At 39.2% G+C, this 27,017-nt stretch overlaps 1 protein-coding gene across 3 annotated transcripts in view; it reads right to left on the minus strand.

Annotated features, from left to right (window-relative positions):
- Positions 1-27,017, minus strand: part of brinp3a.2 (bone morphogenetic protein/retinoic acid inducible neural-specific 3a, tandem duplicate 2) — a 53,749-nt gene that overhangs the window by 13,469 nt on the left and 13,263 nt on the right. For 2 of the 3 annotated variants that reach the window (XR_005640292.1, XM_039811860.1), the window contains exons 2-4: positions 23,970-24,335; positions 3,615-3,805; positions 1,519-1,709 (exon numbers count right to left, since the gene is read on the minus strand). Coding sequence is in view for 2 of the 3 variants with exons in the window: in XM_039811860.1 (XP_039667794.1) it covers positions 1,519-1,709; positions 3,615-3,805; positions 23,970-24,190 (603 nt within the window). In the remaining variant the exon portion in view is untranslated. Of the gene's footprint in view, positions 1-1,518; positions 1,710-3,614; positions 3,806-16,578; positions 16,625-23,969; positions 24,336-27,017 lie in introns of those variants that run through there. The other variant, XM_039811861.1, reaches the window with a different exon arrangement.

The raw sequence follows: 27,017 nt of genomic DNA on the forward strand, positions 1-27,017 counted from the left end.
TAACCCCATGCTGCCTGAAGGTGACAACCGGAGGCAGAAACCTGTCCGGACACTGTGTTTCACAAGATTCATTTATCTTCCCCTCACTATGTGTCACGGAGTTTCCTCCAGACCGGATGTGTTCACGGAGGCTGAAGTTCACATCTCATCACAAGCAGGCTGATAAAAAACATCATCGTCCACTGTATTTTCATCACCGTTTTTTAATTGTATTATAACAAGGAAATATTTTTTACTTTGCAAATGAAGGAAGGCGCAGACAAATTGAAACTTTGAGAAAGACCTTGGAATCTGTGATTGTTTCACAGTGTGTGCACCGTAGAGATGAATAGGTACACACAGAGTTTGCATAATTTTAAACTTAGTAAAGACTCAATTTATTTGTTTAGTAGTCCTATACTATTTATCTTATTGACACTTCTTGCATGTCTTAGCCTTCTTTGTTGTTATTTGAGAATATTTTGAGCTTTTATATTTAACATATGTATTGTTTATTTATTGAATTACATTGCTATTTTGTCATCAGAGACAAAAACAAAAATGGTCTCTTGAATCTTGAAACTTCTATTCGATTGTGTCATTATGTCCATATAATTCCTGGTGGACTGCAGTGAAACACTAACTTACTGTACCATAGTTGTTCTCCATAGTCAGCTATTTACTAATTTGACAATGCCAAAGGCATCATTTATTGGAATCTTTTTGATATACTGTAGTTCTGATATGGTTAGTTTAGGACAGAATATCATATGGTATCACTTCCAGCTATGGTAATTGTGCTTTGCTCTCCTTTTAAAGAAGAGTATCATAAGAAGCTTCTCTGGGCAGCTTCCCACGTTAGCAGCTCCAGTTGGCAGAGAGACGTAAATCCTTCAACCCACCAATCATGTACTGAGATTTAGTGCATGCTCATCTTTATAATCAAAGCCAGTCTGCATCTTAATAACAAAGGATAAAAGGGAAACAGGAGCAAAGGCTGTGATTCCTAGGTTTTTAGAATAAAGCACTTGCTCTCTGCTGGCGAAGAAAATACTCCCCCCCCCCCCACCTCTCCCATAGTTGTAGAACATTTTCTTTAATTGGTCACTCCAATGTAATTTGAACAATTGTACTCTGCTTTATTAGATACAAATGTTGCCTAATTTAGCTTATTGAAAGTCTAGGTGTTTTAATTCGGATTTTCAGAAAGTAAATGATCTCAGTTTGGATTGGTATTATCTACATTTGAAAATGAGTATGGAAACGCAGGAAAACATTTGCAGACATGTTAGTTTTGTACATATATGAGAGAAGATAATGTAGGAACAAAAGCAACAAAAGGTTGCCAAAGAAGGACGAGAGACAGTAATCCACAAAGACTACCAGCCTTCTAGCTTTTTACCACCTTAGCTTGTCAGCTAGCCTACTGTCTGTCATTTGGGCTGATGGAAGTTTAAAGACGAGTGACTCTTTAATAATCAATGCATTAGTCTGTGAATGTGCCCAAAGAAATCAACAATAGAGAAACAAAGGCATTACCTTGATGGCAGTGGAGGCGATCTGGATGTGGTGCAGTTTGCGCAGGGTGCTCTCCCTGTCTATGAAATAGGAGGCAGCCAGCTGGTGCAGAGCTTCCAGAGTCACAGTGGAGGAGTTACCCGAGTAATCGCTCACCTCTGCTTTCTTACTCAGTTTCCTCTTGTCCACAAATAGCGTTAAGGCCTCTTCTCCTGCACAGAAACATAACATTTAAAAAAAAAAATGCTAGTTGTATTTTTTTAAGGGTTAAGGTGTGCACATTATCTATTACTATTAAGGTCTTCTCGAAGGCTGAGGTGCGCTACTCTGACAGAAAATCAAAGAGTTAATAATCTTAAGTGTTTAAGTGATTTTTGGTGTTTGTCCTGATCTTTTGTGCTATGCACTCATCGCTGATGTGTTAATGTGCTGCACTTCTAGCAAATCACTTGTAAATCAAAAAGCGTGCCAACTACTGTATGTCAGGCCTTTTCACTGATTTTCTGTAAATGAGGTTTGAGTGTCAGGCGTTTGACACTCTTTTAATGGCGGCTCACGATACTTTTTTGGGGGGTTTTAAAGATATTCCAAATAATCTGCAATTTAACACTTTTAAAACCTGCCCCCGGCTCTGCTCCAGGAGAAACACAGGAGCAGCCATACAGGAGCCTCTGAAGTACAAAGACACTTGACCACAATTAGGATAAGCCACATCATCCTGTATCAGTAGCCGTGGATCATAGCAATCAGCACTTCATAAGTATAGGGGCCATGGTGCAGCACACTCTTTGCTTGAGAGTCCCCAAGACACTGCACATCATATTGCTCATCATAATGCAGTGTTAATGCTTCAGGGCCATTTTCTGCCCACTGCCTTTTCTTCCTCAGCTGCTGAAGGGCACCCTCTTAATACCACAATCTATTTATTAATTTCATTAAGTCCATATGTTTCTCAACACAGAGGCAATTCATTCAGAACCACGGAGGCATATCTCTGGCAAAAAGCCAAGTCAAACTCCTCATTCTCCTCTCTTCATACCACTAAGTGCTGGCTGGGAGCCAGAGTGAGGGGCTGCATCAGCTCAGGCAGCTGATAGGCTTGCATTATATGCAGCCACTCACAACAGTGACCTTTTCTAAGCCAGGAGTAAGGTCTAAAATAATTGACAAGTGTTGCTCTGTAAAAGCAAATCGGCTTTGCAAGACTTGCCTGGACCTCTCTCGCATTTTTTTTCCCTTCTTTTTTTCTTCACTCAGAGGACCATTAATGCTCGTCCATTCATCACACTGCAGAAAACCAAAAATGGGGTGACTGTGACGAGGAGTGGCGGGTTTACAGTACACAGGCTTTTACATGTATTCATAAAATGCATCTCTAAAGAGCGATATCTGTGCTGCCAGTGGCATATTATTTTTCTGTGATGTGTTATTCAGTTACTGTGACTGAGTTATTGTGCCATGTCCATCTGTTTTCCATATGCAACGCCTGGGGGAGCAAACTCTAAAAGCTTTTATCAACACAACTTGTATACTTTACTAAAGCCTATATCATCTGGGAGGGAAGTAATTCCTAAAAGCACATTTTTCCTCATACTGCAACATTGTAATACTTAGGCTAATAAGCTCTATACTGAAAACCAACACTACTTCTCCTTAATTTCTGTTTCTTCAAACTTGTTTGCATACTTGCTGTATTCAGTTAGCCTGATCATCATCTTTCTAGCCATTTTCGCAGGGTTGTCATTTTCAATCAAGTCAGTTGAAACATTAGAAAAATCAACAAAAGGACAGTTTTCAACAATTACTCTAAATTATCAAACTGGCAACAGATGATAGCAACTACATCAATTTCATCCAGGAAAATGTAGGGTTCCTCACTAACAATGAGAAGATTTTGTCTATGTCTGCTTGAAATCAAGGACCCATTGTTCCAGTGATCACGCTGATTGTTTAACGTGCTTCAATTCCATACATGGTGAGCTAGAATGCAAAAAATACTAAATACTGGTGGAGTCTGTTTGGCCAATTTATTCCAAGGGTTCAATTAGTTACCATAAAGATATCAAAACAATGTAATCTACCTATATCCGTTTAAGCTTAACAGTTTCTTTGTTTACCTCCCAGTGTAGCTGACAACAGGAAGTGAGTCCCATACTTCCTGATGAGATTGTCAGTGATCATCTGGGTGGTGGGCCTGCGGCCCAGCAGTCGAATGTTCCTGATGAACTCAGGAGTCAGAGGTAACGAAGACGCCAAGAAATCTCTCCTTTCCACTGCCAAGTTGTTCACCTTCCATCTCCCAAACTCCCTGGGGAAAGAAACAAAACAAAACAACAAATATAAGGCTACACTGTATTAAGAGTGGAGTTTGGTTAACAGTGTGGTCATTTTATTATTTATGGTCAGTTTCTAAGTCCATTAACAGAAAAGTCATACACATTTTAACAATCACTTATCAAGTAAAGTGTGTACCAAAAAATGCTTCACATTGACTGGTTCCAGCCTTAATGTGGTTTCTCTCTTTTTATATGACAGTAAACTGAATATCTTTGGGTTTGGACTGCAATTTAAAAACATTGCCTTGAGCTCTTGACATTTTTGACATTCCCAGAATTTTTGTTAATTGTATAAACTAAATGATTCATTAATTAGTTAACAATAACGATTAATTCAGAATTAGAATAATCATTATGGCAGCCCTACTACTAAGGTAGAGGGGTGAGCCTGCAGAGGGCAATTTCACCTTCGTTGCTTCTTCTACTGTAGCGACATCATATAGGTACATCATTTGCCTAGGTAAGCAGAATAAATGACTAGAAGAGAGAGACAGTGAAAAGGAGAAAGAGAAAGTGTGAATTTAATTCATTGTCACTCTGTGCTTTTGCAATGTGAGGAATCCCTCAACCATGGCGACACAGCCTGAACCAAAGTCAAAGTGAATTGATGGAGAAAGAAAGAAAGAGAAAATGAGAAAAGAGAGAAGACAGAAGAAAAGAAAAAAAAACAAAAAAAACATCCAGAACAAAAACTGGTATCATTTGAAACCATGATTGTCACCTGGAACGGAAATGTGCTCCTGCTGCACAGCTGACAGATGCTTTCCTTAATAGCCCATCATGACAGAGATATACATCGAAATGAATAAAGTACAAGGTGGTACAAGAAATAGCCTATTGCTCAAATAGAGAATGCATTATATAATGAGAGAGAAACAATGTGGTAGCAAAAATGCCATAAAAATGAAAGCAGTGGAAACAAAATACTTTGTTGCCTTTTCATGTTCTTCTCTTTCCCTCTGATAACTAACACTTCTTTTATATAGGCCTCAATGGTCCCCTAATACTGTATCTGAAGTCTCTTTCCCGAAATTCTGCCTTTGTGCAGAATTACAGCCACTACGAGCCATTCCCACAATGAGCTTTCCTTAGGGCGTGCCATTTCTGTCTGTAGCTTTAAATGCTATTGAGGAGGGGAGAGGCGGGGCAAGGTGGAGGGTGGGGGTGTGGCCTTGACCAACTGCCATGCTTCGCTCGTTTGCAAGCCATGATGTCTCTCTCTTTCTCATGGGTTTTTCTAGCCACGTGGCGACCATAGGCAGGCTAGGGAAACTCATATTAATGTTAAAAAAACTCATGAAGTGAAATTTTCATGCCATGGGACCTTTAACACATCATCGTCATCGGCGGTCACTCGAAACGAGTTTGACCGTCCTCTCCGTAGGGTCGTCTTCTAGTGGGTCTTTAGATGGCTTTACAGGCCAATATGTGATCCATATATTTTGATGGAGTGTGGGCAGGGGAAAGTGGGGGTGCTGAGTGGTAGAGGAGCATTTTTCTCTTTTTCCTTCCCGTGCTGTCGCTTTGTCTCTGCGACGCGGCGGAGTTCCATTTCATTACGCAAAGCTCCTTCCTGCACAGTTGTCTTCCAGCAACGTCTGTCCAAAATGATCTGCTCCCAGTTGCTTACTGGAATTTTGAACTTCTTTAGGCTGATCTTAATATTGTCCTTGAAGCGTTTTTTTGGACCACCGGGGCTCGCCGACCTTGCTTGAATTGGGAGTATAGGATCTGTTTGGGGAGACGAGTGTTTGACATGTGAATAACATTGCCAGTCCATTGATGTTGGTACGTCTGTCCTCCCAGTTGATCCTCAGAATCTTCCTTAAGTGTCTTTGATGATGTTGTTTGAGGGCTCTCAGGTGCTGTAGGTGTTCCATGATTCACACCCATACAGCAGGGTGGGGAGGACCACAGCTTTGTAGACCAAGAGTTTTGTTTGGGCCTTTAGGTCTCTGTCTTCAAAGACTCTGTTCCTGAGTCTGGCGTATGCACCACTGGCACAACTCAGGCAATGGTTGTTTTAAGAGTTGATATCAGCTTTTGAGGACAGGAGGCAGCCAAGGTAAAGTAAACGGTCAACATTTTCAAGGACTACGTTGTCCACTTTTATGGTGGGCTGAGTTGGTGGCTGATTAGGTGGAGGTTGAAGGAGGACCTGGATCTTCTTGATGTTTAAGTCTAGACCCAGGGCCTTGTATGCCTTGGCAAAGGCATTCAGGATGCCCTGGAGGTCTTCTGCGGAGTGTGCTACGATGGCGTTGTCCTCCGCATACTGAAGCTCCAAGATGGTGGTGTTCCTGATTTTGCTCTTGGCTTTAAACCTGTTAAGGTTGAAGAGCCTGCTATCAGTTCGGTATAGGATTGGAATTCCTTGTGGCAGCTCTTCATCAATGAGGTGGAGTATGGTAGCAATAAAGATGGCAACAGGGTGGGTACTATGATACATCCGTTTGACCCCTGTTGCTACTGTAAAAGGCCCAGACTCAGAGTCGCTGTTGCTGAGCACTGTGGCTGACAATTAACACAATGATAGCGCAGGCAGCAGGAAGGGAGCTGGATTTGAATAAACCTTTGTATACTGTTAAGGCAGGACTTTATTCCTGCTTATCTCCCTCTTACAGCTTTAAAGCTACCATGATTTTCTACTTTCATGTAAAAACCTAACACATTATGGAAGGGAAAACATACATTATGTCAAAGGCAACATGGTAGGCTGAACTGGAGCAAAACTCAAGGATTGAAAGGATACGGATGTTCAATCAATAAAGACCAACTTGGCACCCTGCACGCATTCTCTCTCATATATTTTGCAAAACATTTACCCATAGAAAAGCTCTTTGAACTGATGTTGCACTTAGCAGTGCTTTGACTCATATACAAAGTTGTCTATGGGAAGTGTCCTTCACAAATACATTTGTGTACTGCTGACTTGCACTTCCACACTCAGCTTAACACAGAGAGCATGCTATGAATTAAAATTAGACATACTTGTGTTTTGTTTGTCTGACATTTGGAAAAGTAGTAGGTATTTTAGGCTGAGAATATTGGGTTAATATTGTGTTTGGAGAAAAGAGGTGTGCATGGCATCCTTCATCCGAATAGCTCTGCATCTTCAAATAAGTCATCTGAAACAATTAAGCTTATTTACTATTTTAGAATCTTAATATAATCCAGTTTAGTTTGCTAAAAAAAAATCCTTATTTGTCAATTTGATTAAGAACAAGACATACATTTAAATGGTAAACAACTATGTATTACTCTCTGAACAACATAATGTTGCATTAATGGCAGCTGCAATTGGAACAAAAAGTACATTGGCACCCTCTCAATAAGATTGATAGCAGAAAGTAACTAATTTTATTATTTTAGTTTTCATCATAGACACTAATGATTGGAAATATTTAAAGAAAGTCCTGTGTGTTAACACCCACCCATCACCCCGACCACCTCCCTACACAGCCAGCCGCATTCTTATACAGCAGCTGTCAATGTGTTGCGCACAGCAAAAATTGTAAACAAATTACAGTGCTTATCTTTTCGTAGCTTTTTGAACGTATGGTTCATGAGAACAGGCAGTAAGAGTTGAGATACTACAGGAGTCAACAGCTCTGCTAGCAGCTCTGCAAAGCCTCGGGAGAAATGCTAACGCTATGGCAACATGCTAACAATGGCAATGCTATCATGCTGATGTTAAGTAGGTGTAATGTTTACCATGGTTACCATTTTAGTTTCGTTATGTTATTATGCTAATATCTGCTAATTAGCACTTCACACAAAGTAGAGATGGGAAAGTCACTAGTTTTGCAGGTCTGTGGTCATTGACCAAAGTGTTTAAAAACTAAAATGTTGACCTGATGAAGGCGCTAGTGGAAAAGTTGAGGGATGACCAAAATGATTATAATTCATCCTGAGTGGGACATGAATGTCTGTACCAAATTTCATGTAAATCCACCCCACAGTCATGGAGACATTTCACTCAACAGAAAAACTGTCAAACTCATGGTGTTGCTGGAGGAGAATGAAATAGGTGATTGAAAAACAGTCATAGGAGAAGATAAAACCTTGACCTGCTGATTGTACTACAGTAAAGATCAGGGGATTTAGGATTAGGATTTATCTTCTTGTGACCATGCATGTCTGTACCAAAATCAATAGCAATCTATCCAATAGTTGTAGAGATATGTCAGTCTGGACCAATTGAAAAAACGACGTTCTATGCCACTAGCATGGCTAAAAATACAATTTTAGCAGTGAAAAAGTAACAAAACTTGCCATCTACAACAGACTGATGGAGAGCTTAATGGGAACCATTACATCTGTTAAACAAAACATTTGAAATGACATAGCCATTAACCTTGTAAACGCTGTGCTCTTTTATATAATATATTTCTTGCTAACAGATATTCTGTACCATGTGTATATGGATACAAAGCTTCAAACCACACAGTAGCATGTACCCAGTAAACTGCAATGCCAGGTCGTTAAGCTCAGTACCTCCCACAGAAAAATTAGATGAACTAATTTTGATGAAAGTGCTTCCACTCGCCCCAAGCAGGCAAAGCTACAAGTTGTACTCTGACCACGGCTAACCTGCTGTCATAACAAATTGGATAAAAGAACCAACGGCCAAACTCTTTATGACTAAGGCAGCACAAGATCAAAACTGCAAGGTCAAAATAGCTTGCTTTACTGAAAATATGCTCTCAGAAGTGGGCATTTAGCTCAGGAATTCCAAATCCGTAGCTCTGCTTTGGGCTTGAAAGCCCTAACATATGATGTCATACCTGTCTTTACCTGTAGAAATTATTTCTAAGTATCTCAATTTTGGCTTAATTCACAAATAACATTTTTGGTGCTGCACCTTGATACAATACCTACTGTTAAAGATATTACATATAAAGTTTAAGCACTTAATTAAAAGAGACTCCACATCAATACCAATGTTAAAATTCACATTTTCTATACAGCTTTTGCTGACATATAGTATGGCGTCTGTGTCTTGACCTTTATCTTTTACTTTCTGGTTTTCCGAAACAATATTATTTAAATCAACTTGTTTTAAGCCAGTAAAATCACTAACAATGAAAGGGCAGGAGAGGGACCAAGTGTGCGCACATCCAGGCCACACTAAAAATACTTTAAGGAGGTTTCATAGTAACTATGAAATCGCACCAGAAAATATACAATTCAGAGTTCTTTGTATTTGCAGAGTTAATAAGGTTAACACTTTGACATTTCCTTTTAGATGCTTAAATGACATTCAAACCAAAGGGATGTTTTGCTATCTAATTCTTCTAGTTTATTTGACTCCCAAAAACAGCTTACTTATGTGTCTAGAAAGTAGTATGTTCTTCATAAAATCTTGTGTTATTAGAGGAAGTGAGCCCTCATCTACATCAAGAACCGAATTGGAAGAGCAGCAGGGCTCTTTCACTGTTTCATCAACATTTTGAGAAAGTAAGAATAACTCAAATGTAGATAAAGGCAGTTTATTTATGTGTGGGCTGGTATTAATGTGAAATCATGATGCAGAGGGAAAATTAGCTAAGCAACCCACCTACAGAGAAATAACCTGTTTCAGCATCTGTAACTAGAACTAATTGTACTTGCAAAAACGAAGACCATAACTATCTTTGATGTTTAAAAAAGTACAAGTCTGATATTACGCCATAGGCAAGAATGTATTTATTTTTGCAAGCATCTTCCCTCCGTTGCGAATCTGCATAGCACTGAATGTATAAAGAGACAGTTATGAAGTCACGGACATATATCAAAGCTGTAATTATAACAGATCGGTTGTGATTACTTTGAAATTAAGTACGGTGCCAATTTTTCCTATCCGCCTGGCACTGCCCCCAATTTACTCACATAATCACGCTTATATCAGAAGAAAGGAACGGGAAAAATGTTCCTCAGAGAGCCGTTTGCCTTTTAAGAAAGCACTCTGTTCGTTTAAAAAGTTTTTTGAATGGCTACATTCTGATACTTTTTAGAAAGCATCCAAAATAACCCTTTCTACGTGGGTATCAAAACCACGAAGGAGCCAAGTAGAAATGAACATGATTCATTGTCTAGACTGAAGCATTATTTTTGTCAGATTACATTGTGTGACAAGAAAATAAACAGTCAGTGAATTTATGTGAACTGTATCGTTCTATCAGTCAAATGTTGCATTTTTCTCTCTCCAAAATAAAAGCTTGACTGCTGTAATCAGAACGGGTTGAGCAACCTTGGCTGCTGATGATGGATGGAGGGAGTGTGGCCTTTTGAAAGGGTATATATCACATTAAACCAGGAGTAATGAGGAAAGCTCAAACACCCAGATGTTTGAATGATACACAGTGTAAATCCCTGAGAATTTAAACTGCTGCACACACAAGTTAGAATAAGCTGGTGGCAAAGATCTGCAATACATCAATTCCAATTTCTGTTATGTAATCAAGAACCAAGACACTGATTCGCACAATGTTAAGCAGAAACCGTAGGCAGAGCGTGGGAAGTAAACATAATGATTTTAAATGGATATATGTTATCCAATGACCTTTTTGCTGACGCTGTAGTATTCAGACAAAGCCTTTGACTAATCTCTTGCTCGGATATATCTAGTGTAGCTATTAATCTTCACCTCATTTCATGCCATACAAATAAATGACCTCTTCAAATGGGACACTGTGTCTCTTGAGTTGTGCTTTGCAGCTTGCCGCAGCACGTTCTGTGGAAGGAGAGGAATACACAAGGAGGGAGCGCAAGAGAGAGAGAGAGAGATAGGGGGGGGGTAGAAAACAGGTATAGAAAGAGTATTCGCAAATCCCCGCTGTCGTTCATTTCTTCAGTTATCGTTAAATGTGATAAGCTAGCCCCGTCTTATCTTAAACCCCTCGCTAGGCCAAATGGTTCATCCTGCGGGGAGAGAGGAAATGAAATGGGTTTCACCACAGAGTTGACTTTCGGGGCTGCAATCCTCCCTACAACCAGCTAAGTCATTATTATTATCAATTCCGTTGCTCCTTTTCACCAAGGTACATCAGTTTCATTGGTTTAACACCTTGGATGCTATCATAGCCAAGTTGTTTCAGTTGTTGAATTTTTTATAAATTCAAAGAAGCCCATTTTCTTCTTGGCTGGTTCATCATGTCTGCAAGTGGTGGAAATTAACCAGGTAGATTAACTAAAGTACTGTTAGTTAGTAAGTAAGTAAGTAAGTAAGTTATGGGCAGAAATATGTGCCACCAGAAACTGAATTTGAATCATTTATATTTGAATTTGAATTGCTAAACTTGAATTATTGCATTGAAAAACTGAATTTGAATCATATAATTTGAAATTGTATTGTTTAATTTGAATCATTGCATTGAAAAACTGAATTTGAATCATATAATTTGAAATTGTATTGTTTAATTTGAATCATTGCATTGAAAAACTGAATTTGAATCATATAATTTGAAATTGTATTGTTTAATTTGAATCATTGCACTGGAAAACTGAATATGAATAGTATAATTTGAAATTGAATTTATTCGTTTGTAACTGAAGTCCAATACAATTTGATCCTCGCTGAAAATTCAACTCTCTATATATCTTCATATTCAGTTCTCACAATTCAGATTCAGTTCTCAAAATTTAATTTCAAGTTACTGTGACAGACATCCGGGTAGTTGGAAGATGAAGGAAGACCAATCGAGCGCAGATCGATAGGTAGAGTTCAGTGGCGAAGGATTAGCACTAAAGATGCCAGACTGTTGTGCTGTTTATGGATGTTGGAAAAAAAAAAAAAAAAAAAAACAGCAAGGGATAATGTGGGAGAATGTGTTTTATGATATATATGCCGCCTTGGACCTGCAATCTGAGCTCCGGTGGCAGCGGGAGGTGGAGAGTTCCGTGGCCCGGCGGCAGCGTCTCTTTCCCCCTGCAGGAACACCGCTGCGCCGGTCTCCGCTGATCCATATGGGACCAGCCAAAGACAGAGTGGTGATCGGCAGGATCTTCCACGTAGTCTAGGACGACCTGTATGTAGATTTCGGCTGGAAGTTCCACTGCGTTTGCCGGCGGACGGAGAGAAGCTAAAGCGGCAGCAGAGTCCGTCTGCGGCTGCAGGATCTGGAGCTCACTGCCCGTTTCCTGGGAGCCAAAACCGACACCACGCTGCTGGAGCCCCGGGCCGTACTGCTGGGACGGCTGGAGGGAAGGGAAACCCGGGAGAACTAGAACCAGGACTCAGCGGAGCGGACTGTCACAGCCTGCTGAAGTTTAAATCAGAGGTTTCCTAAAGGGAGTCTGGCGGGACTCGGACTGTGGACGACGAAACACGACTTTAAGTCTCGTTAAATAAATAACTATGCAGAAATAAATGAATAAATAATGGAGGAGTGAGCCTGGACTGCCAGTCTGTTTAAACCTCACTTTGAAGCAGAAGCTCTTAGTTCAGAAGGGTGAAGTTTCTGTTTGGACTCAGATCTGTGAACTGATTATAATAAATATTCTTTAAAACATTAGTTAGTCTCTTTGTTTTGTTTGTTATTGCACATGATGATAAAACTACACTTTTAAATCACAAACAAAACTAACTTTAATATGTATATAAACGCTCTAAGGAAGGAGACAAACGATCAGATATTAGAGTTGATTAAAAATAATAATTTACTATTTTGTATTTTAATGTGGAAATATCTTGTATAAACTCAGGGGACTGGCTCTTACATCACATTGTATTGCAGGCTTGCTGATGTACAAAGTAAACCAATGCAATTCAAATTAATTAACATGTATTTTCAAATATGGATAGTCACACTATTTTGCATGCAGTAGGCTAGGCTAAGGTAAGTAGTTACTAATAACCATATACCTATAAGCTTACATACAATTGTCAAAGATTAAACCAGTGGTTGCCAACCTTTTTGGCTTGTGACCCCAAACAAAAAAGCAGTGTCTAGTTGAGATCATTTGTGTCATTGAGTTGTTAGCACTTCCATAGAATGATTTCCCTTTTCCCAGATGGTCATATTTTAATAAATGTTAAGGTCCAAATGTAAACTCATCCAATAGTTCACAAGAAAAGCAAAGATTGGAGAAAAGTCCAAAATATAAATACAAATTTGTTTAGCAGAACTTTCCTTCTTTCCTATCCCATTAATCATCTCACAACCCCCCAGATTTATCTTGTGACCCTTTGGATAGGGTCCAACCCCTGGGTTGGGAACCACTGGACTACCCAACTGCATATAAAGTAGTTAAAATGAGCTACACCTTGAACAGCTACAACAGAAAATGAACATTGCTGGGATAAAACCTGACGCCTTTCTATTCCGCTATCTCCGCTATCTATTTTGCAAGGGCATATTTGCTGCATCGTGGGCTTTTTATTTGTAAATGTATCCAGTACTGTTCTCCCAATGAAGTTTATTCACTTTTTCATCGTGGAAGACCGAATGAAAGGAACCTCTTTGGTCAGGCAGGTCCCTTTCATCAGGCTCACTCAACACGCCTTTCATTCAATATATTCAGAATTTCATTCAATATATTCTGACATTCATTCAATATATTCAGACTTTCATTCAATATATTCAGACATTCATATATATATATATATATATATATATATATATATATATATATATATATATATATATATATATATATATATATATATATATATATATATATACTTCTTGAGCCACTGTGTGTCTGTTGTTCTATCCACATCTTACGCTGCGCTTTGTACGTAAGGCCTTATGGTTCTATATTTATACTATTTAATGAATTTTCCACACTTAAATAACATGTAAAATTAATTATTATGCAATAAAAAAATAATCACATCCATTATCCAAATGCAATATGTTCAGAACACGGCCAAATACACGTCAACACTCCTGCCTTCACCCTGGTGAATATGGCTGCTTTCCCTTGGCAGTGTTTCTTGTGGACAGGTGGCTAAGGCGGAAGGCCCACATTGTGTTTGCACTCGAAGCAATGGGTATGCCCTCCAGTGAATCGCCAAAGCACACACAGACACAAGAACACAAACCATCTTTCATTTCCTTCCTTCCGACTTGCTAAAAATTCAATCAAATTCAATCAGTAAGAATGGTGGGAAATTAAGTAGAGGGCTAACATGGTGTGAATTTATTACTCCATCATTGCTGAGGTAGCTCAAACACTGTAACTCCAAGCTCAGATCCATCTTCCTAAGTCATCGAGCATTTATTAGGATTTAGCAAAGGACTACACATGAGGAAGACCAGACCAGAAAATAAGATTGTCACTTCCAATCACCTCTGCCCTCTATTTCTGCACAAAATAAAAATGGAAAGTCAAAAATTATAATTTACAACAAACATAAGCTTAAGCTGTATCTGTCCACATTACTATTGTTGGATGTAAGCAATGGTCACTGACACTCAGTGATGTAAGTTCCTCACATTAAAAGAAACACAATGTAGAATATTCAGCACAGAAACTGCTGAGACAATTAGAGTTTAGCAGGTGCATGGACCTTTTTTAGTTTATCATAATGTATCTCTTGTAAAGCCAGAAAAGCCGTTTTTTTATGTTATATATCTAAAGCTGCGGTCACAATTCCATTCATGCACCAGTTTCTTACAAATCTGCGTCATAAACTTCATCAATAATGTAACACACTGTGTGAATATTATTAGCAGTCAGAAAGCAGATCACTAAAAATGTATATTTAATGGGTTCTTTTTCGATTTTTGACATGGCATTAAGTCAGCAAGATTAAGAGTGCAACTTTAGCATGTATAATGTTTACCATGTTCACCATCTTAGTTTAGTGTGTTAGCATGCTAACATTTGCTAAGTAGCACTAAACGTAAAGTACATCAGCTGCTTATTGCAATGTCATTCGTATTGCAGGTATCAGCAGGTCATAAACCGAAGTATTGGACAAATAAAACATGTGACCTGATGATATGGAAAGTTAAGGGATTACAGTAAATGAAACCACTGGCTCATGGGACTTTGGTGATTCCCTGACTTTTTAGAAGAAAAGTCAGGGAATCACCAAAGTCAGTAGGATTCATCCTGTGGGGACCATGAATCTCTCTACAAACTTGTATGGCAATTAAGCCGATATTTCTTGAGCTATTTCAGTCTCACCCAAAGTGGTAGACCGATTAACCAGCCGACAGACTGACACTGTCATCTATCCATGCCACTAGTTTGGCTAAACCTGATATGAGGATGAAAATGGAAAACATAATGAGGCTTCCCTCTATTTACAGTGCTTACACTTTAATGCACTATATTGAATCAAACTAGCGAGACAGCTTAACTAGAGAGAAATTTGCCTGCAGCATTAACAAATTGAATAAAAGTGAGAACTAAAGTAGAAACGGAGCACTTAATGCAGCTGATTCAAGGGAAAATGTCTCTTATAACTTATGACTTTCTCTGATATTTTTTACATAGGCTGAGGAAAAGTGTCTTTAGGATGAAAAACTACTATTTATTCAACACAGTCTCACTCCCTACTCGTCAAATGTATGACGCATGGTCAAGGAACCCTGGCGTCAAGTTTCAACGAAATAGGGGTACCCTTGACGTTATTTTTCTACGAAGGGGTCCGTCAGATAGACATTCATGTTATTCCCTCACCGTCGGATATCGACGAAAGAAAAAAACACGCCCCCGGCCTTAACTCCAAATCTGTGACAGTTATTGGTATTTTTAGCCCAATAACCGCTGTTTTAATCAACATTATTCACGAGATATTATCATGGTTTATATGTATTTCTTTTAATGTTATTATTTCGGTCTATTTCGGCCAGGGAAGCTGGGTTGCTTTTTTGTTGATTTATATTTTTTAAACTATAACGCTACGTCGATCAACATTTATTTAGATGTTATCATGGTATTCATTTCTTTATTTTAATATTATTTCGGTCTTATTACCGGTAAAATATTACAGCATATGCTGTAATACAGAACATTACGATATGATCCGAGCTGGACGCATTCAAAGCCGATATCCCCCAATGCAATGCGGCCATTCATTTCAAAGAATCGGGCAGCGATCAGCGGGTCTTTAACGCCAGGATCGCTTCAATATACATACATACAGTCAGTGATTGTGTCACCAGCAACAACACTTTGCTCAGTTTTGTTCCAGTAAGTTATGAACCATAATAACGTTTAAACGAATCCGTGGAAAACTCTGGAAGTGACGTAGTACGTCCCGCTCAGCGGATACGAAGATAAAAATATGGGTGAGGCTATTTGCACCCCTGGTACAATTAGCAGTGTATGCTATTTGCACCCCTGGTACAATTAGCAGTATGCTATTTGTACCCTGGTGCAATTAGAAGTGTATGCTATTTGCACCCCTGGTACAATTAGAAGTGTATGCTATTTGCACCCCTGGTACAATTAGCAGTGTATGCTATTTGCACCCCTGTGCATTTACAGTACCTTGGCATATATTTACACACAGTTATCCATACTACTCATGTATTACACCTTTTTGGAATATTATCGCCCTGACATTCTTACCCTAACCATAACCATCCCACTCCTCTTGCCTAAACCTAACCAACCCAACCAGAGCAGGCATATTCATGAGTCTTCCCCTACCACCCTGCAAAAAAAAAAAAAAATCGCGTTCGCGGGTCCTGACTTGCGCAATTGCATGCAAATTATCCAATCCAAATTAAAAAAAATAAGATCACCACACAGGTGAATTGAACTCCAAACTCCCATACCAAAGGCTAGCGCACTAACCACTCACCTAGCAGTTCTTTCTGGAAGTTGGACAACTTTTTACCACTTGGTTTCTTCAAGCCTCGGTTGCTAGGTAACCATACTGTATATAAAAAAAAAGGTACTAACTAACAAACTAACGGTTGTATGCTTTCACTGAAGACAGAAAGCGCAACTGTAGTATCCATTTTCCGCTAGAAATTCAATTGTTATAAACTTTAGAGACAAAACTTCCCTAATATGCCAGTTTCTGCGGTCATGGAAGATGAACGTCCGCCATGATTTCGGTGCACGCGAGCAACGTTTTTTTGTTGTTACGTCACAGGGTGTAAATAGCTCAGCTGTGTGGCCGAGGCTATTCGTACCGGGGGTGCAAATAGACACTCCGTAAAAATATAGGCTATAATATTCGTAATATTGATGTTTTTTTCTAACGTTGTATTTGAGGAGTTAAACAATAAAGATAGTAATAATATTAAAATACAGTTTCATGTATTTGTCTCATTTAATGTGTGTGTCAGTACCCGATCCGTTCCACCTGCACGATCCGTTCTGCGCATGCGCAAGATGTTCACACGCTAGCCTCCAGCTAACGTTAGTTAGCTAATAGCTAATTCGGCGGACCGCTAGGTGATTATAGCGGTCTGCCGTTAGCCTCCCCCGGGAAGCTAACGTTAGTTTAGCTAACGGTTAATTCGGCGGACCGCTAGGTGATTATAGCGGTCTGCCGTTAGCCTCCACCGGGAAGCTAACGTTAGTTTAGCTAACGGTTAATTTGGCTAACCGCTAGCTGATTGCAGCGGTCTGCCGTTAGCCTCCACAGTTAAGCTAACGTTAGTTTAGCTAACAGCTAATTCGGCTAACCGCTAGCAGAGACAGCATGTAAACTTTAAAAGACCCTCAAAATAAAACTTGAAAATAAACGTTAACATATATAACAGCTGTTACGTCAGTTCTACTTTACTTGTGCTCATTTAAAATACAATCACTCAATACTTGTCTTTATTGTTATTACTGTAATGTCTTAATTTAGCTGTAGCCTGCTTTTCCCATTAAGTTTGACTTAACGTTATTTTAGACTGAATCTAGCTGCAGAAACAACGTAACCAGTGGGGCGGTGCCTGTTACTTCGAGGTGGCATGAACGCAGCATTATCATCTGCGCCTACGTCATGGCATACGTGTCATCTTGCACATGCGCAGAACGGATTGTGCAGGTGGAACGGATCGGGTACTGACAGTGTGCTCGGTCGGCCGCAATCATTAATGGAGTCAAGCCATTTCACGGCGGGCAGCAGAAACAGGAGCCGAACGAGTCCCCCCACCCACCCCGGAAGAACTACAAGTGCTCAAGCTTTGTAACAGCTTCTGTGGTGTTTCTTATGGGAGTTGTAGTTTTAAAGTATATTGGTATATTTCTCATAAGTAGAAGTTGGCAGTGTATAATTGTGGATACACCCTGGGGTTTTTTGGGATGGAGAACACACTGGTGTCATCAGATTTTAAAAATTGAATCGTTAAATAGGTGAAAATAGCTTATTAACATATTTGACAGTGCTTACAGTAGGTAAAATTTGGTGACCATAACTACATGACAGCTAATGTCCAGAGCTTTCTATAACAGTTGGTCTTATGTGTGTATCACCTTCTGTTGCTAAATGACAAGCCTTCATACATGTAATGGGTTCAAGGTTCAGGGGTCAATATTTCAAAGCAGGAATAATGTATCCTCTACAGACTGACATGTTCCTCTCCAGGTTGAGACCTTTCCAACGATGTGATTGCTAGTCCTACAACAACGTTTTAATTTTTACACATCATGGAGAACACTTTGCAGGTGATACTTTATTGTCCCCAGAGGGATATTTGCCTTGAGTTCAAATGCTTCACAAATAACACTTGACATATTGTTTTATCATACAGCTGACATACTTACAATAAAAAAACAACATGAACAAAGGGATATAGGCTAGACTGAAGCACATCACACAGCAACAATCTATTGTTCATCTTTCACAAACAGTGACAAGAGCAACACAACCATGCTTCATATCATGAAGCTATTGCACACCCTCAATCTCAAGCAACATTATTTAAAGTTTTAATTGAGGTAAGTCCAAATTAGGCCTATAGTTTAGAAATGTTAAGTTTACCCATATCTTCTGCCAGAGGATAAGAGCTCATACTTGGCATGGAGAATAAAGATAGAGCAGACCATATTCTGTGTGCTTGCCTGGAGAGACTATTCCTCTACACAACCTTCATGACAGTCATAATAAAATGCTCTGTAATGCAGCCCTTGTATAACATAAACCATCTGATTCACCGTGGGTGTCTGCTCTAAATGATAACACACTCTTTCAACACGGGCCTTCCAGCCAAAGGTGCATGTTGTCCATATGAACACCATTGCGCCTATAGGAGCAGAGCCGATGGATTGGTTCATCATTTATGACCTCTGATATCCTCTGACCCAGTGGTTCCCAACCTGGGGTCCGGGCACCCCCAGGGGGGGCGGCAAAGATCACAGGGGGGGCCCAAGTCTTTATCTGGTTTGAGGTTGAGATAAAAAAATATATATATTTGCACATGTTAAACAAATTATGATAATAAACTAGAATATATAATGTATACAAAAGTCTGTATGAAAACTATATATTTTGTTGTATGCTCGTTTTTCCTGCCGCCACGGCATCACTAGTTTATGAATGAAACATGGCGGAGAAATGTAACAGTGATAACTCCTCTGTATCAGAAAAGAAAGTAAGGCTCTATCTCGAGAGTTACCTCAACTTCAGTTTCGGGGGGGGGGGTTCAGCTTTTCTTAGACATGAGCAGGGGGGGCGCCAAGGAAAAAAGGTTGGGAACCACTGCTCTGACCCATGTCATGACCCTTTTCTCAGCTTTTGAAATGGTTGAATGAGATGTGTGAGTTTTGTCTGTGTGCAGTAGGCTGAGGTAGAAGTGTGCCAAAAATGCCAAAACACATGTTGTATATGTATACATACCCAAACAAAGTTATATACATCTTGCTCTGTGAACAAAAACCTCGGCAACAATCTGCTTATCCTTTTAATTTCCTGAAAATGCTTCCTAAAACTGGTCCCTTCTTAATTTTGAAAAGGTAGTCTCAGTAAAGGCTACAAAGGTTAGGATGGCTACAAGCTGTAACCACGGTGATTGATATGAGGATCATCTTCTGAATATAATAATTAATATGTTAGGCCTACAATAAATTGATATTTCAAAAAAGTTATTTATTTAAAACAACTAATAATGCAGTGTGATATTAAATCAAACTAAGTTCCACACATAAATATACTCATGTTTTTCCCCTTTAGTCTTTACTATTAATATTCATCAACTGCAAAATTAGACAATTGCGTTTTTAAATAACTATGCATGGAAAATAAAATAAAAAATGCTCTTTGTATATAGTTTATTGTTTTTCACAACAGTACAAGTCAAAACAAATGAAAATTAGTCAAACAAGCCATTAGGCTGTATTTCTAAACACTCAACTGTAGGTTTTTTATATAGTATATATAAGGCAAATCAAAGTGCTAAACATAAAACACAATTTTTTCATTATTAGTATTTTATTGTGTAAATTCTCACGTACAACGTGCAACATTCTTGCTGCGTTCATGCCACCTCGGAATAACAGGCACCGCCCCCCTGGTTACGTTGTTTTTCCGACTGGCAGCGTTCACATGGTCGGGATGCGTGTTCTTCTTCTTCTGTTATATTGGCGTTTGGCATAACAACTTTTTGCATGACTGCCACCAACGGTTGGCCGTAGCCTAGAGCATCAGGTGTGTGAAAACATGGAGGTCACAATAACAAAAGATTTTCTGCTGTTTTCTTATACGAGCATCCAAACAGCACATCGCCAGGTGTTTGTTTGTGTTATATGGAGGACAACGAACGGGAAAAGACACGGATAATGTGTTGTTTTTTTATACATAGGCCTATTTATGAATACTTTTAAACATGTTATGTCTGTGTATGTTTCTTGTTAGAGGCATTTGTCCACAATAAACAGTTTATTGTCATTAAAATATGTATATCGTTTAAACGTTATTATGGTTCATAACTTACTGGAACAAAACTGAGCAACGTGTTGTTGCTGGTGACACAATCACTGACTGTATGTATGTATATTGAAGCGATCCTGGCGTTAAAGACCAGCTGATCGCTGCCCGATTCTTTGAAATGAATGGCCGCATTGCATTGGGGGATATCGGCTTTGAATGCGTCCAGCTCGGATCATATCGTAATGTTCTGTATTACAGCATATACTGTAATATTTTACCGGTAATAAGACCGAAATAATATTAAAATAAAGAAAAGAATACCATGATAACATCTAAATAAATGTTGATCGATGTAGCGTTATAATTAAAAAAATATAAATCAACAAAAAAGCAACCTAGCTTCCCTGGCCGAAATAGACCGAAATAATAACATTAAAAGAAATACATATAAACCATGATAATATCTCGTGAATAATGTTGATTAAAACATTATTGGGCTAAAAATACCAATAATAACTGTCACAGATTTGGAGTTAATGCGGGGGGCGTGTTTTTTTCTTTCGTCGATATCCGACGGTGAGGGAATAACATGAATGTCTATCTGACGGACCCCCTCGTCGAAAAATAACGTCAAGGGTACCCCTATTTCGTTGAAACTTGACGCCAGGGTTCCTTGACCATGCGTCATACATTTGACGAGTAGGGAGTGAGACTGTGTTGATTTATTACCCTTCCCTCACCAGCTTTTTTACCACAAGGAGCAAGTTGGAGATGCCAAAACCTCTGAGGGAATTTCAGAAGCAGAAAAGGGACAAAGAACATCAGTAGGAATCTAGCAGTGGGATGCTGAGGAGCAGCGCTGAGGGAGTCTGCTCTAAAACACTCCCCTCAACCCTCTTCAGAGCACCTGCAGACTCCCCTGTGGTTTAGGAAATCTGCTGTTGTTCATTGTGCTTGAAGTGGCTCTTACATCAAATGGCTGCTTTCTTTTGATAAAGTTAAAGGGTGGGAGTGTCATACATGCCCCCCCCCACACACACACACATTTACTCACACATGGACTAAATGTCTATCTTATAACGAACAATTCTTTCAGTACACATCCCTATGCCAGTTCAACCAAAGGCTGATGTTTCCTTATCAAACACAGTTTCAACCTGTTGAGAGTAGTGACATGTTGTTGCCATTTACAAAACAGAATGGTTCGGGAATCTTTGCCATGGAGAATCACTTTGTCTTCTTGTTTGTAGACGGGGGTTAGAGCTTGATTTGGAAATGTAAGGACCTCTGTTGCACAGCAGAGGCATAAATCCGGCCCATTCGAGAGATTGCAGTGGGCCCACTTTCTTTAATAAAACAACCCTACTGGTTTTTTTATGAGCCAGCTGCAGGTGTTAGTTGCCAAAATCATCAGCACCAACACAGGCACTAAAAGAGAGCTATTATTTGCCAAAACAGAAGCCACCGCTGTATTCGTCAGATTTTATTTCTGAAATTGAATGGGACTGAATCCAAGTGAATTCAATTTAAGAAGATTTACAGACTATTTACTTTTTACGTTTTACGTTTTTCCTTTTAATATCATCACTATTAATCAATGCCGCATTGTGGTAATCTAGAGAGCCTCAAACACAACTTTGCAGCTGACAGAAGCCTCTCAGGGGATTCTGTGATAATGCAGAGTAATAAGTACTAAGAGCTCACTAATCACTTGGCCACATGATAAGACTATTAATCTTGCCGCCCATGCAGCACAGCAATGGATCGCTGCCTTTTGCCAGAGAAGGAAATATTAAAAAGCTCTAACGCGGCAACCGATCACAAAAGCCATAAAGCATCCTTGTACTGATCCATAGATGTCAGGAACCCTGTCCGTCTATTTCCAGAAGCCTGGACAACATCCTCCTAAATGACGACGGATATGATTCATGACACAATCTCCACTAATTTCGCGTGCATGCCGATACCTCAGACTGTGTTGCTGTCAAGACAAATCATCCTTTTATTCCAGAGCTAATCAACATATTTCAGTTGACCACCTGATCAGGTGACTCCCTGAAGGGTTTGGAAGACAGCAGGATGTGATGTACGGCCAGCAGATAGCAACGTGTCTGCATGAAATACATCATGATTCTGTCAAGGCTTGTGCCAGATATCTAGTGAACATCGGCTGTGAGAAACCTGTTCTGTATGACACTGCAGGCAAACTAATGCAGTCTAAATAACCATGAATAGGGTTTTCATTAAGCAGAGTGTGCTCTAATATCAAAAATGCAGTTGTATTGAATTTCTCCCTTACATCATTTTGATGTTGCAATGAAAAAGTTAGCAAGGAAAAGCAAATGTACTGCTAAGAAAAACCCTCTGCAGCTATGAACGCCTCATCATATATGCTGTTACTGTAGGATAAAATACCCTTGTAATAATTGTCCACAACTTTAATATGTTCCAAACCAGCATATGACAACACATACACGTACACATTTAAGTTAATTCTACCAAGACAGATGAAAGTACACTCCCTTCATTCCTCCTATCATTTAATTTAACTTCTTCTGATTTAACTGCGGCACACTCCACTGCAAGCGATATCATTTTTACTAGAGTGCTTTAATAAGGGTCAGGTAAGAACATATTTTGGGTGGGCTTGAGGTTGCTGAAGTTCACAGTTCACATTTATTAAGAACACCTCGCTAAATCTATATTTCTCTCTTACTTAAAATTTCAAAATATGAAACAGCTGACTGTTAATAGGTTTGCGGTACTTACAGGAAACTTTCAGTACGAATGAAAACATGCATTCTCTCTTTCAACATCCAAGAATGATGCTGATTAGATGCTCATTAGGTTTGTACTGCAAAATGTTTCCCCCCCAAACCAACACTTGGACATACACACAATGAAAGTAATACTGATGAAATTATAGTTGAAAATCATTGCAGTGTGTCTGATAGCTATATTGGAGGTCCTCAGGCTTTGGACAGCTGTGGTAGAAACAGTTAACTGTGTTAATGCTGTGGTAACTACATTTAAAGGAATAGTTCGATCTTTTTGGAAATATACCATTCTCATGTCTGTATGTTAAATATGAAGGGGTTTAATTGATACAAAAATGAGTGTGGTTTTACTGTGGGTTATATTTATTTTTATTTCTATTACAGATTACGACTTTGTGAGTTATACTCATCCTAATATGTAAACACATGAACATAATCAGATTCTGTATATGGCCTCTATATACATGCAGCCTATCTTTGAAAGGACAACCATGGAGACCGTTTGATGTGGCTGCTGGGAGATTTGTCATTTATATAATAGGAGTAGTGATAAAGCAGGAGTAAATACAGTGTAAAGTGCCTCTTCCTCCTGATGTCATTACTCACCTGTATATCTTGTATCTGGTGGAGAAGCCTTGCCGGTTCTTCTCCACAAAGTCGATGTACTCTGGGGAGTGGTGGAAAGGTCCTTTATCAGACAGGAGCCAGTCCAGGGGGCCCCCGGGCTTGTCATTGGGGAGGCTGGCTGTTGCTGCTGCTGCTGTTACCGCAGAACGTAAACACACCCAGCAGTGAAGGCTGAGACTGACGACGCCCCATAGAGCCATCAGAGATGGAGGGAGCCAAGGAGGGATGAGGGTGGTGATGTTAGGGGGGAGGGGGGGCGTTCAGCAGCCAAAGCCACTAGTCATTATCTGGCTCCTCCACTGGGATGACCGGGGGACCTGCATCACCTCAACGCCCCCCGAACACCTACAGAAAAACAAACACACGGATAAGGAAACATAGAAACACCCACGTCCAACAATAAAGGATAGCCAGAAACCTTACAATATTACAAACTTTAACAGATCCATGTGGCAGCTAGATGCTTACAGTGGCAATATTTTTAAGGGGGTTTCATTACACAGACGTGGCATGATCAGTTATTGTCAACGATGTTGATAATGAATTGATCATTTAAGTTATTGATCAATAGAAAAATGGCAAACATTGACTCACTGCAGCTTCTTAAATGTGAAGATTTGCTGCATTTCTCATTGATTTTTTTGGACCAAACATGAAACGTGGTACTGTCACCATACACACACACACAAAAAAAACCTGGTCTCAACTTCTAAACGCAGTAGTAACGATTCACATTTTCTGAAATATGTCATCTTCTTTTTTGGTTTTGACCTTGTACATTATTATTGTAGTGCTTTTACCATGGTCTACTTATTGAAAGGGAATTGGGGGTTAGCATCTACATCAAATATCCTTCATTATGTGGAAAGGAAGAGCCAGGGATCAGGCTGCCAAGCCCCAGACTCATGGACAGCCTCGGACTTGCTTTGATCTATATTACTTTAAGTGCTCAAATTGGGGAGAATGTCACAGATTGTGCACACAACTTCACTCACAATCTAACCACATTCACTGGCAATAACTAATTATGGCAATAGTGAATTTGTAAAAACAGTACAGTTACTGTACAACATGATGCAGAGCACAATATAACCAGTAGCAATGCAAGAAATCAGACTCCATGCCATGACAAATCATAATATTCCTCCAGGGCCAATTGAAGATATTTCAGTCGACCACCTGATTAGTGTGACTCCCTCAGGGTTTATAAGGAAGCAGAAAATGAAAACAGACAGCAGATAGTAATGTCACTGCTCAAAATACATCATGATTCAGGCATGTGTCAGATCTTCAGAGCATTAGTGTTGTGGCTTTTGTATTTCTTTTGTGGCTTTTGAATCTACGTTGAAGTGTCTCAGCCACCTAAACGTCGGCTGTGAGAAAACCTTTCTGCATGACAACACAGGCCAACTAATGCAGTCTGCCTACTAATAAACCATGAATAGGGTTTAAATAAAGCATATTGTCCACTGTGACGACTAGCAGTTGTATTGCATTTCTCCCTTACATCATTGTGATGGTACAATAAAAATGTTAGCAAGGGAAAGCAAATGTACTGCTATTAAAAACCATATGCAGCTGTGAACAGAACACAACTAGAATAGCGTTCACATAACTTGATCACATATGCATGTTTGAAAAAAACACGCCTGGAATGACCTTGTCCACAACATGAATCTGTTTCTAAACCAAAATATTACAACAGATGTAAATGTGCAAGTCAATTCAACCAAGGCAGATGAAAGTGAATTATTTTAATTCCTTGTCTCTATCATTTAATACAACTTCACCTGATTTAACTGCAGCAAATTTCATTGCAAGCAATATAATTTTCACTAGAGTGCTTTAATAAGGGCAAGGTAAGGATAAGTACAAATTTTGGGTGGGCTTGAGGTTGCTGAGATTCATGGTTCACATTAATTATGAAGAACATCTCTCTAAATTTAAACAGTAGAAATGTACTGTAGAACAGGATGTAGAACAGTATAACGCCAGTGACAATGCAAGAAATCAATGAGTTTAATGCCCTGGTGCACGCTGGGAGGCTTGCCTACACACGTGTTTGGACGATGTAATATAAATCAATACAGACTAATGATATTTGTTTGACTCTAATAAAACTTTGTTGTTTTTTTATTTGTCCTCCACTGTCAAGTTAATCTGATCCAAACAAGAAGTAAAATTAAACAGTTTACACCGCAAGAGAAAAATAAATAATTTCAGACTATGAAATGTAAAATGGAATTAAGTCTGGGAAATTGTGGTGGGTATGTTTCATTAATTTTAGACATTTTATAGACCTGAGGATTTATTGATGATTTGTTAAAATGAACGAAAGATTGATCAATAACAAAAGTAATACAATACTTAAAACTAAAACTGGTGTCATCAGGGGCTGGTGGAGAAATAATTCACCAAATAGAAGACAAATCACAGCACTTTAAAGGTAAATGCACCGTGATGTGTTAAATACATCAATCTTCCTTTGAATTTAGCTCCTTTTTTAGAACAAAATATTTCACCTTTGATATGAGTCATCGTTTCCTGGGACTTGGGAATTTCCTATACAAGATAATAACTTTATTTGGTAAAAAAAAATCAAGGTTTGCAGACTTGATAAGAAATGTAACAAATTTCTGTTGAAGCCCCACTTTGTGATTTACATAGATGTTCTGATATAAAAGTGCAATTGCTTCTAAACTTAGAAGTTATGATTCTATTTGTGAATTCATCCCTCCCTAACTCAGCGGATAATTGCTGTGCAGTTACAAAAGTGTACTCATCATACTTCAACACTTGCTTTACTGTAACCCTGCAACAATTAAGAGTACACACATGAAAATCAAGGAAGAAATACACACACACACACACACACACACTTTAGTTGCTTAACTGCCAAGTCTCGGTTGCTGTGTTTTATCAGACTACCTGCTGTTCAGAGTGTTGTCCAGGGCTCACATTACTCTCCATCACTATCTCAAGACCTGTCAATCATCTCCCCCGCAGTGACACTTATTTGTTGTGTAT

This window comes from Perca fluviatilis, chromosome 9 (genome assembly GCF_010015445.1).
Source record: "Perca fluviatilis chromosome 9, GENO_Pfluv_1.0, whole genome shotgun sequence".
Lineage (NCBI taxonomy): Eukaryota > Metazoa > Chordata > Actinopteri > Perciformes > Percidae > Perca > Perca fluviatilis.